This window comes from Pipistrellus kuhlii, unplaced genomic scaffold (genome assembly GCF_014108245.1).
Source record: "Pipistrellus kuhlii isolate mPipKuh1 unplaced genomic scaffold, mPipKuh1.p scaffold_m20_p_3, whole genome shotgun sequence".
Lineage (NCBI taxonomy): Eukaryota > Metazoa > Chordata > Mammalia > Chiroptera > Vespertilionidae > Pipistrellus > Pipistrellus kuhlii.
Window position 1 is genome coordinate 92,064,104 of NW_023425529.1, and position 12,642 is coordinate 92,076,745.

The 12,642-nt window shown below is 44.8% G+C and overlaps 1 protein-coding gene across 2 annotated transcripts; it reads right to left on the minus strand.

Moving 5' to 3' along the window:
- Window positions 1-272: 272 nt before the first annotated feature.
- GJB6 (gap junction protein beta 6) lies at window positions 273-10,592 on the minus strand. 2 transcript variants are annotated; one of them, XM_045588516.1, is made up of 3 exons: window positions 10,453-10,592; window positions 9,991-9,993; window positions 273-1,758 (listed from the first exon to the last, which is right to left on the minus strand). In XM_045588516.1, exon 3 carries the CDS (start codon window positions 1,741-1,743, stop codon window positions 958-960), a length of 786 nt encoding a protein of 261 aa, XP_045444472.1. In that variant the 5' UTR covers window positions 1,744-1,758; window positions 9,991-9,993; window positions 10,453-10,592; the 3' UTR covers window positions 273-957. The 2 variants fall into 2 exon arrangements, with proteins under 2 accessions (XP_045444472.1, XP_036313890.1); XM_036457997.2 differs by lacking the exons at window positions 9,991-9,993; window positions 10,453-10,592 and adding an exon at window positions 9,821-9,976.
- Between the last annotated feature and the right edge of the window lie 2,050 nt (window positions 10,593-12,642).

Consider the following 12,642-nt stretch of genomic DNA (forward strand, 5'->3'; position numbering starts at 1 on the left):
AAACTTCCCTGACCTCTTCCCTATCAAGACTGCACTGACTCAGAGGACATCCTCCATGTGCTAAAGCTGCAAACTCCTCTCCCAGTGGAGGACTGAGTGGGCTGCTGAACCTGGTCTCTGCTCATTTGCTGTGAGGAAACAAGAGTCCCCAGTGAACTTCAGGGCAACTCTACCCGCTGAACCAGCAGCTACCCCAGCAGGAGTGCCCCAATCCATTCACCAAACCACTGGGGTTGACATGGTGCCCCGAACAGAAACCCAGAATGCATAGGAAGGCTTAAGCAGTGGAGCTCAACTTTATTTAGGGGAGCAATTCACAACTACTGCAAATGGACTAGTTTTAAAAAGCTTTCGACCTCCATATAGCTCTATCAACATTCACAAAGCCGTAAAAATATATTGTACAATGAACACTTTCTAGAGCATCGTGCTAGTTTATAAACTTGTTGATAAACAATGCAAAATATGATTTACAACAAGATATAGTAAGTTCAAAATTTAAATACTTAATGTATAATTCTAAAACTATCATCATATGTTTTTCCAGGTAAAGAAGACTAGTCATTATAAAAATATATAAATTCAAAGTCAGTACTAAAACACTTAATCCTATAAAAATACCCTTTACTATTAAAATTATTCATTTCTAGATTAACATTATTAACAAAAGTTACAGTCTTAAGTTTCAGGAAATATCCACTATGTCAGATGGTCCACGTAAAACAGACATGTGAAAGAAGCTTCAAGGCATGGTTATCAACCTGTCTTAGTTTTTAGAGATGGATGACATATGTAATCATGTTGCATATTAATGGCACAATTATTCTATAAAACATTAATTCAGGTACCTATGTATTATGAGAGCCATTTATAAACACAGTCTCTAGCCTAGAGAGAGGGTCCTTAGGAGAAGATTCCAGTTTTGTTAGCAGCTGGCTACACAGCACTCTGAAATGTCTAACTTGGAAAACCAGTGGTTGCATTCTGACCACTGTCTGAAATCAGCTCATTCATTTCATTTTGCTTACTCTCCTTTAGGGCATGACTGGGGTGGTTTCTTTGTGTCTGGGCTCTTTTTGATTTCCTGAAACACACTTTCAGCAGCAGGTAGCACAACTCAGCCACATTGAGTAGCATGCAAATCACCGAGGCAGAGATCATAAAAATGGTGAACACGGTTTTCTCCGTAGGTCTAGAGATGAAGCAGTCAACAAGGTTGGGGCAAGGATCAATCCCACATTTCAGCACCCAGGGCAGGTGGTACCCATTGTAGAGAAAGTAAAACACATACATAAAGGAAGCTTCAAAGATGATTCGGAAAAATATGCTGCTGGTGTACGTCCACCACAGGGCTCCCTCGATCCGAACCTTCTGCTTTTTAATGTCTTCCAAGTCTTTGAATTCATTTCTCTTCTCTCCTCGTCTGAATTTGCGGGCGGCCTCCTGCCGGTAGTAGGCAACGTGCATCGCCACAAGCAGGGCTGGGGTGGAGACAAAGATGAGTTGCAGGGCCCACAGCCGGATGTGGGACACTGGGAAAAAGTGATCATAGCATACATTTTTGCATCCCGGTTGCAGAGTGTTGCAGACAAAGTCTTCCTGTTCATCACCCCACACTTCCTGAGCAGCCACCACGAGGATCATGACACGAAAGATGAAGATGACAGTGATCCACACCTTCCCGATGCTGGTGGAGTGTTTGTTCACACCCCCGATGAAAGTGTGCAGGGTGCCCCAATCCATTGTATTGGTTTATTCCTAAACAGACAAAGGGGAATTAACAGAAAGTTCCTTTGAAGAAATACAATAGTATTAGTTATATTACAGACTGAAGCAATTTTTGCTTAAAGTGTGTTGTGATAGTTATAATTGCAACCCCTAAACTGCTGGTAGGAGGTGTTCTGGGGAGGAATGCCCAGCCTAAAGACATTCAAAGGTATTTATTAATTAATTAATTAATTAATTTATTTATTTATTTATTTTACCAGAGATAACTTTCAAGGGGATTTAATGTCATCTTCATTCAACTGACTTTAGATTATATAATAGGTCACTGTTTAACATGAATACAGGAACTCAGGTAATTAAATTTCCTTCCCCAGTTCCCATGAAATCACTGTGGTTCTAATTGCCCAGAGTGCACAGAGGGTCCATAGAAGGTTATAGTGATTAAATGGTTTATCCAAGAAAAAATATTATTCATTGGAATGAAATAATCTGGTTTACCATACAGACTAAGAAGAGAAAGTAAGAAAATAAATATTGGTTAACTTACACAATATATTTATATTTATTTCTATCCTGAATATCATGCCATCATCGGGGGTTCTTAGAAAACCTAAGGCCGGCCTCTTCTGAAAGAGAACCATAACTTTCTAAAAGGTGCTCACTTGTTCTTCCTTGTACTAAGCAGGCTGATGATGGCCTTCCCTTCCCAGCAGGTACCACCACACCAACAGTTGTGGTGAAGGACTCATGCCACTGCAACAACGAGCCTCACTCCTTCTTAGCTCCCTGATTTAATGTCCCGGGAGAAAAGGACTTCTTGCAGAAACTTTTGATACAATTCAAGCAGACGTCTTCCACGTTACCACACAAAACTGAAAAGTTGGTCAGCAACTTCCTTGAAAATAAAGTGATGAATAATGAACACTTCGAGAGTCTTCTGAAAGTGAAAGGTTCTCTCCTCAGAAAAAACCCACCCTTACAATTTTTTAGACCCTTTAGAGGAGGAGGGAGTCATCAAAGTCCTTCTGCCAACCTATCTTAGACTTTCTTGAACTGCAGTCAGGATTCTTCCCAGGCTAACTTCCTCACCTGCCATGAGTTTGCTGGCAGTCACCATGATAATGGCAGTGGCACAGACATAGTGTGTGTTAATGTCAAAATGATGTTTACAGACACCTCTCATGTCATCAGCAAGTTAACTGTCTTTCCATAGTTCATTTAATAACCATACCCTAACATTTTATTTAAGGAATATTTTATCCCTCAGAAGGAATAGCCTTATAAGCAGGATATTCATGCCAAATAACAAGGCTTCCTAGAAGAAACTCAAGGTTAGGCTAGAAGAGATTAACATGCTTGCTCTCTGGGAGCCCACACCTGAAGGGTTGTTTTTGTTCATATCACATCAAGAAAGACACTGGCAGGGGGACTCCCAAGATGGCAGTATGCACGGTGGTGGTAGCCAAAGAGTGTCACCATGGAGAATGAGCTGAAGTTCTACATAGTACACACATCCCTGGATGTGGTGGATGAGAATATCTCTGCAATGGGGAAGGCTCTGGTGAACAGAGGGAGCTGGAGCAGTTTAGCTGGAGCACAGCTCTCAGTCACAAGGCAACAGGAGGATCTAGGACTAAGAATTGAATCCAAGATAGAATGAACAGAAAGCCAGGATTTTTTCTTTTAAAAGGGAGCTCTACCTGGGCTTGCTGTACCCCATAGAGCAGTGTTTCCCAAAGTGCGGTACGCGTACCCCTCGTGCTCAAGAGAACATAGAATTAGGCGCAGCTAAGCACGGTGGGGGTATGCGTTGCACTGGAGTTTGGTGGGGATATGCACTGTATGAGGGGTACTCAGTGGTAGGAAAATTATAGAAGGGGTACACATATGTCAAAAGTTTGGGAAATACTGCAGAGGACTACAAGGTATATGGCTACATGACCAAGTCCAAGGTGAAGTTTGTATGGTGGTGGATGCTTCCAACATAGTGCATATTGACAATGAGATTTGCAGTATGTTACAGAAGTTGCTTGTTGATTGAAGAGAAGTGTTTTGTACATAGAAAAAGAAAAAAAAAAGAAAGACACTGGCAGGCTGATGACCTGCTGGAGTGTGGCCAGGTGGCAAAGCCTGGAAAAAAACTCTTGGGAGTGGACACTGAGGAGCTGGAGCAGTTTAGCTGGAGCACAGCTCTCAGTCACAAGGCAACAGGAGGATCTAGGACTAAGAATTGAATCCAAGATAGAATAAACAGAAAGCCAGGATTTTTTCTTTTCTTTTTCAATTACAGTTGACATTCAATATTATTTCATATTAGTTTTAGGTGGATAGCATAGTGGTTAAACATTTATATAATTTAAAAAGTGATCCTCTCAGTAAGTCTAGTACCTATCTGGTATTATACATCCTTATATTGTACATTACATCATTCTGACATTTATTTTATAACTGGAAGTTTGTTACCTCTTAATTCCCTTCATCTATTTCAGTAACCCCCTCAACCACTCCCTGCTCTGGCAACCATCAGTCTGATCTCTGTATCTATGAATCTATTTCCATCTTGTTTGTTCATTTATTTTGTTGTTTTGTTCTTTAGATTCCATATATAAATGAAATCATATGAATTTGTCTTTCTCTGACTGACTTCACTTAGCATAAATATCCTCTAGGTCCATTCATGTTGCTGCAAATGGTAAGATTTCATTTTTTTTATGGCTGAGAAAAAATGAAATATCCTATCTAATAAAAGAGTAATATGCAAATCGACTGTCACTCCAATACACAAGATGGCTACCCCCATGTGGTCAAAGATGGCTGCCTCCATGTGGACACAAGATGACTGGTAGTTGTGAGTGATCAGGCCAGCAGGGGAGGGCAGTTGGAGGGGACCAGACCTGTAGGGGAGGGCAGTTGGGGGCAACCAGGCCTACAGGAGAGGGCAATTAGAGGCGACCAGGCTGGCAGGGGAGGGCAGTTGGGAGCAACTAGGCCTTCAGGGGAGGACAGTTGGGGGGGGGGGGGGAGGACCAGGCCTTCAGGGGAGGGAAGTTAGGGGTGACCAGGTTGGCAGGGGAGGGCAGTTAAGGGCAATAGGGTGGGCAGGGAAATAGGCATCAATCAGGCTGGCAGTGGAGTGGTTAGGGGGTGATCAAGCTGGCATACCACTTACCTCATGGCAAGAAGCGGTTAGGGCCATCAGGCAGGCAGGTGAGTGGTTGGGAGCCAGCAGTCTTGGATTTGAGAGGGATGTCCGACTGCCCGTTCAGGCCTGATCCTGGTGGGCAGTCAGACATCCCTTAAGGGGTTTTAGATTGGAGAGAGTGCAGACTGGGCTATGGGACATCCACTCCCAGTGCACAAATATAACATATATATATATATATTTTTTTTCTTTTTTTCTCTCTTTATTTGTTCATCTGTCAATAGACACTTAAGTTTTTTCCATACCATGGCTCTTGTAAGTTAAAAATAGAAATACCTTACCTTGGCCAGTTTTCTCAGTGGTTAGAGCATTAGCCCACAGACCCAAGGGTACGAGTTTGATTCCTGGTAAAGGGCATGTACCTGGGTTGCTGGCCCGATGCTGGCCTGGGTCAGGACATATGCAGGAGGCAACTGATCAATGTGTCTTTCTCACATCAGTCTCTCTTTCTCTCTCCCCACCTTCCACTCTCTCTAAAAATCAATGGAGAAAACACCCCCAGGTGAGGATTAACCAAAAAATAAAAATAAAAATAGAACTACCTTATGACTCAGCAATTCCACTTAAAAGTATTTATCTGAAGAAATCCAATTTGAAAAAATATATGCCCTCCCATGTTCATTGAAGCATTATTTACAATAGCCAAGAGAAAGGATTTTTTTTTTTTAAAGAAAAAGCTGAGAAAAATGAAATAGGTTCAACTCTTTAGACACAAACTCTTTGAAGCTGTGGCTTCTTGTACTTAAAACACTCAGTCAGAGGCTGAGTAAGCACGGCCGGATAATGCAGAGGGTTCACCGGGGAGGGTGATTTCAGGTTCTACAATTAAACCCTGCCTTCACATACCACTTACCTCATGGCCTAAGAGATGTCACTGCCCACATTAAATTAACTTTTGATTTAAAAGACTAATTTTAGACAATATGAATTTGTACAATTAATTTTAGTCTCTCATGGAAGTCATTATAATACATTTTCCTAGTTCTTACTGTTCTATTCTGGAAGTCTTTCAGGATGTGATGGGTGGTAGGGAAGTGAAGAAATATATATCTTGATGTTTCAATATATTTTACAACAGATGATCCCCTAAGAGGTCAGTCCTGTTTGTTTATAAAATGAGATGTTTTCTAATTAACTAGGAAGCATTTCCCCTTGAGGTTTAGTTAGCTAAGCACCCAATCAGCAAATATTTGATTTACCAAAGAGTACAGTTCACATTTTCTCAAGACTTCCAAAGTGCACAGCATTTAAACTCCCCTGCAGTTATAAAAGAGAAAAGGCTATCTGCGTCTGAGTTCTCTATCACCTGCGTGAACAATGGCACACCCTGTGTCACCTATTACCTGCCCTACTAGGAAGCAAACCAATCAAGCTGAATGGATGAATTTGGAAAGGCTAAGGCCAGGGGTTGAGGTCAGGAGGTCACGATTTCCTCACAAGAATATGGTCCTATTTCCTCACAAGAATATGGTCCAAGAAGTAGGATCCTTGATCTCTACTCTTTGGAGCGTCTCCTTCTTGAAAAACAGGAGCAATAGTGACAGCAATAGCTTTATTTCTTTTTTTACTTCTCTGGTTCCCAAATCACACGCTCTCAAAGAAGTAAAGCTGAACAGAAAATAATCTATTATACAACTATTTTTGAGTTTGAGTCAGCAATTTACCTACACTTTTAAAGGAAGGAAAAAAAATGAGATGTCTAGAGCACTAAAAAAAGTGAGTGGTTAAACCACAGTATGTGTGTCTAATCTCCTGGTCACACAGACAATTAATTGGGCTAAAACAAATCACCTCACTGGCAGTACCTTCCTACAGGATCAACCAAGCCCTATTACCTATCACATGATGGGAATGACTGGACAGGAAAGGCTGTTCACAGCCTCCATCGCTCTGCTGCCCTCCTTGCTCCTCAGGAAGAGCACTTGGTGAACAAGCACCAGCGTTTTCTACAGTGAAAGTTTCCCTTTCCATTCTTTTGTTTAGTCTCTATTGTTGCTGAGGGGCTTCCCAAGAAGCCAGGGCATCTGTCCAGCACACCATGCTCCCAGTGCAGGCTAAAAGCAGGAGGAGAGCTCCTCTCACAAGTATTAGGGGAGAGACCCAGGGGCACGGCCCGCCCCAAACTTCCTGACACAATGCTGCAGTCACAGGTAAGGCCTTGTGACCTCATGACACTGCCCCTCCCCAGGGGCTGAGAGAGAGCAGATCTGAAAGGAGGCCCTGGTTGCACTTGCCCCTGCTCATCTGACCCCTCGGTGGGTGAGGCGCACCCTGGCTGGGGGAGGAGAGGCACATTACTGCCGGCCCTCAGTTTCTCCCCTGTAAACACACAGCCTGGGTGAGCTGTCATGAACAGTGTGGCTAGAGGACATTTGAAGGCCCAGTACTTTTTGAGAACTGCTTTCCAAACTTTTCTCTTTGGGACCCTTTGCCATTGGTATCAATGAACAAAATACCTCTTTCCTTTTAGGCTTCAGGCAGGCTGGCGGAAGCCACTGGGAGCAGCTTTTTCAGGAAAAAGTAAAATATTAACCCTCTCTCTGCAACTCAGAGAGGTTTAACTGGCCCCTTTCGGCTCTCTTTTAAGGAAAGAATGGAGATATGATTAGAGTCTATGGTCTTCAATGTGTGAGAGTGTGGTCCCACTCAGACAAACAAAGGTGGATTGTATTCAGGTTTGTGATATATCTAACCATCCACAGTGCACGCTCACTTCTAAAGCTCCAGTTCCAAATATTTACCTCTGAAAACAAACCATTGACCTCACTTCTGATGATATGCATGGTATTATGAAGACAGACTGTTCTTCCCTTTTACAATTCAAAGAATTTAAATCTATTAGCATTCTGCTTGCTTCAGTAATGGAATTTATTGATTGTTTCAAAATCTCTTATTTAAGAATTTAATCGTAACTAGTTTGCTTAATAATGGCATTTTAGTTTCACTACTGACAGAACCAAAACTAAAGCCATGCTGTGTTAACCTCAGCACACACCATGAGGTGCAAATGTCTTTTTGATACCTTTATCCTCTCTGGATGACCCTTTCAAGTCATTCAGCAAATATCGGATAGACTTAGAACGGAACACATTTCTCACGATTTCCACCTTCGTTTGGAAGTTGAGAAGTCTGAATTGATAAAGGCAGTGATGACTCAAGTGAGCCTGACTCCCAGGCCTCCTGAGAGCCTGTCACAAGAGAAGAAGCAGGGCAAGGTTCCTTCCTCAGAGCTCAAGTTTTCTTCTTCTACGTCATGTGATTGCCTAGAAGCCAATGTAATGGACATGAGTATGAATCTTTATGCAGCTTCTGGATGTAGGTGAGGAAAAATAGTTGATGTGGCCATATTCCTTTAACTCCTCCCACATGTCTACTGCATGACATTTGTGGGTAGTTTCTCTTCATCCTCAGAATTGTTATGAAGAAAGTCTGGACACTACCAATTCACTGATGTTCTGTAGTTTGAATTCACAATAAAATAATAAAAATAAAATTTTTAGTATAGTTTCTTTGTCTTTACCAAAATAATGATACTACCACCAACCAAAACCTCAAGTTCATTCCCTGAGCATTTAAAAAAAAAAAAAAAAAAAAAAAAAAAAGGAGTTTGAGAATTGGATATGCTTCCTTATCCCTCCCCCCCAAATTAGTACGCAGTCTAAAAAAATCTCAAATTCTCTTCTTAACCCAGAAGAATCTATACCTTGTCTCATGAAATTTTAAATCATCCAAGTGACAAGCTGATAGATGGTTTTTAAGTTTAATGACTCAAAACTTTATCAACTGTCCTTTCAAACTAATGGCCAGTGACAAAATGGATTTAGGATTTATATACTTCTTCAAAATCAATTCAATAAAAATGAAAATGTTTTTGTGTTTGGGGTCTAAATATAAAAATGAACAGTTCATAGAATTACATGTATTTCTTAATTCATTTAAGAACTCAAAGAGTTAAACATTTTTTTTTTCTTCTATTTAAGCAGTCTCTGTTCATTCAAGTTAACCTGTGTGCTTCCCAAACATTTAAGTCCAAACAGAGTAAAGTGACCTTGGGAATAAAACAAAAAAGGCCCTTTGGGGACCCATCCATTTTAATTGGTCAAACAATTAAAACAGAAACCTTCACATATGACAATGCTGCCATGGGAGGGGTCGGGGTCATGGCCTCATGGACCATGGAGCTTGGATAGAACATTAATCTTCCACAATTTTATTCTACTTAACATTTTTGCTAATGAGTACAAACCACTCACAGCTCCTGGACTAATCAGACTGTGTCAAAGCTACATGGTGAGTGAGGATTTGCAGGTTAGAATTTTCTGTCTCCCACTATAGTTGTGCTCCTTTCCAATGCTCTTAAAATTCAGCAGAAAAAAAAAAAATGTAAGAAAAAGAGAACAATCTGGGAGCAGATTTTGTTTTATAATAAAACCACCAGTGAGGCAATTGGGTGAATAAGGGTCTTTTGGGTTTTGGATCCCCTCCCCCCTATGTTACAGGCTGGAGTGTTGATATTCTGGCTCCTAGGCCCCTCTGCTCTCCTTGGCATAGTTCAAACAACGTCCCCAAAGTGGCAGCCAAATCCAAACAACAGACAAAGCTCTCCCAGGGGCAGTTCTGAGCAGCATCCTGCATTCTAAGGGAGCGGCACTGGGGCAGGACATTTTCTTCCAGAACACTAGTTAGATCTGTTAGAACGGAGGCGAGAAGACACTTGTATGGCATATAGTCCACCAAGGAAGAGAACCAGGGTGTGTGCCTAAATTCAAGCAAGCCCTAAATGCACAGCGAGGTTCCACCCAGGGGGCAGGACGGCGCTGGGCCCATGTCCCGCAGGGGCCGCAGCCCCAGCCCCTCCAGGTCCAAAAGCTGCATTCCCACAGCACTCACCTCGGCCAGGGTCCTGCTGTCCAGGAAGGGGGCCAGCCCAGTCAAAAGGCAGCAATGACAGTGACACTGGACTGACTGCTCTTCACCTGACAGGAAGTACCTTCTGGTGCCTCCACCTTTTAACTGAACTGTGTCACCAATGACAATTACTGCTGTCCCGTAATTGTCACCTGCTTTTCACAAGTTTCTGGGGCGCACATCACACAGTCATACGGGTCAGTCCTGCCTGGGACCTAAGGTCTGGCCACGAGCCTCCTGGCTTTCCTGTCCCCCAGATCTGAATGGGACTTCGTCAGTCCCGCCAACACGAAGACAAGCCCAAACGCAGCAAAGGAACCGGGGAAAGGGGCACCGGTCCCAGCCCGCCCCTCGGGCGCACGTGTGATGCAGCCATAAACCTGTTGTGCAGGCCGAGGGGACTCTGGAGTAAAAGCCAGACCCGTCCGTCCTGCTTCCTCGGCTCGCAGGGGCCGCGGGATGCGGATCGGGCTGATAAGGTCTCCCCGGCAACTCGCGGGCACCCACTGGGAGGCCACGGGGCCCGCCGGAGTGGTCGCCAGCCAGGGCGACAGCTGCCCACACCCCTCTGGGGGCGGGGGCTCCCCCGCGGTGCCCCCACCCAGCCCGCTTACCTGCGACTCTGCGCGCGGCGCCCTCGCGGCGGCAGGGCGAGCGGCGGTGTCTGAGCCGCAGTCAGCGGGGCCCCCACCTCGGCGCCTTTTAACCGCGCCCCACCCCGCCTCTGCCTGACGCCGGGCGCTGCGAGGCCAGCGGCGGGGGCCAGCACGGCCCGCCCCGGGGAGCGCGGGGCGCGGGGCGCGGGGCGCGGGGCCCGGAGAGGGCGCAGGCCAGGCCTCCCGGGGGGCGCTGGGACTAAGGATGGCTTGGGGGGCCCGGTGCCCTGGGCGGGCTCCTCCGTTGGGGGAGCCGAGTGCACGGGCAGGACAGGACCCTCGCTTTCCCCTCCGTCCGGGAGCGGGAGCGGGGCTTGTAGGGCAGGTCCTTTCTGGGGGCGCGAGACAGAGGGTCAGCCAGGCCTGGTCCCGGGGTATGGTGGCCCGTGTCTCCCGCCGGGGAGCTGCTCACCCAGAACCCGGATGTCCTGGGGAGAGGGCTTAGGGGGCCCACTGCCTTTGGGGTCAGGTTCAAGGGCAGGCAGTGTTTTGCCAGGACACAGGGTCCTTGCTTTCTGTACGTCGCCATCCTCTGTAGACCCCCGCTATTCTCACAAGGCCCTCCCCTAGAGAGCAGCCTGGAGGCACAGGGGCTCTTTTTCTCTATCAATTAATGGCCACTTTGAGGAGTTAAAGGGATTATTTGAGTTATCTCCAACCTTTGAAGCTATCCTAGGGGAAGCAGAGTGGGCTTCCCTCAGCGCCACAGGCCACCACGTGGAGACTCTGGCTCTTTTCCAGACAGGGCTCTGGTGTCTAGGGTGGCACAGGGGCTGGTGCAGGGGCTGATGGGGTGGAAATGTGGGGAGCTATTTAGATACCGAGCTTGACAGATTGGAAGCTATCTTGACAAGAGATGTGTAACTTGCCTCCCACAGAATTGGTTGGTCATTTAAAATGTCCTTACCTGAACCATATGCTACTTGTTAAGTCATATTTTCTCATGTAACAGAATTAGTGGTGGTTCTTAAGATGTCTCTTTCAGGTCGTGAAAGAAGAATCCAGACTTCATGAAGATCCACCTTCTGAAATGTTTTATTAGAGAATAGGTTCTCAGCCAACTACCCCTGAGTCAGGTCAGTTCAGAACACTTTCAGGGGCACCTGCAATGATCTTGCACGTAGGGGTGGAGAGACACAAACACCTGCTTTAAGCTTTTTTGTTTGACAGACTCACTGTCTTACTGTGTCCTGTGCCTGGAATGCTTGGCCAGCCTTCAAGGTTAACTGGTCCTCTCCTGCCCGCCCCCTCCCTTCTTCCCAGCCCCAATATGGCATCTTCCCTGCCTCCTCGCCATCACTCGTCCCAAACAGGTGCTCCAGCCAGGCATATCTGCCTCATAGTAAAATAAGAGCATTTTAAGAGCAGACTACAGTATATACTTATCTGGGGATTATAAACAGTTGAAGCCTTCCTTTGCATTCCCACAGCACCAGGTAAAATGTTTGCACACGGTAGGTGATGCCCATGAGTAGTTGCATATTGATTGGCAAAACCCAGCCAGCATAGCAGATAATCCTAGAAACAACTTTTGCTCCTGAAGCAAGAGTGCCCATGTTTTCACGCCTACAGCTGGTGCCATGCAACACTGTCTTGAGCAGTGGCATTCTGGAACAATGGAAATTGTTGTAGGACCAGTTCAGAAAAGAACTTTGAACCAAAGTTGCCACAGAGGATATGTTGCATTTGCTCAGGTGTCCAAAAGAGGAACTATCTAAAAATTGCAAAAATATCTCTTTTCCTGTTCAGATTATCAATGCTAGCTCCATGGTGCTGGCTTTTTACTTTTTCAGACGTTTCTTAACATCCAGTCCCATTATTCAGTATTCACTTCGCATCAGATGGTCCTGTTGCAGCAGAAATTAAAGATGAGCTATGTGAGAGTTACTGGTATGCTGAGATCTTCATATGAAAACTGAAAAGTTAATTAAACATTTTATGCTAATGCCATCCAAAGGCATCTAGACTGTTGACTGCTTCGTTGACTTGTGTGCCAAAAATGAAAAAAACTTTCAGGAGATTATAACAACCCCACTTACACCATCACATAACTCCAGAAACAAGGCTTTTGCTGACCTGGTTCTGATTGGTGACCTAAATTATTTTTGATTGCTTTCCTCCCAATGCATCTGAAGGATGATTTCTGAG

Bases quoted from the DNA above. Each gene is read 5' to 3' on its own strand.
- GJB6 (XM_045588516.1), bottom strand. From the start codon at position 1,743: ATGGATTGGGGCACCCTGCACACTTTCATCGGGGGTGTGAACAAACAC.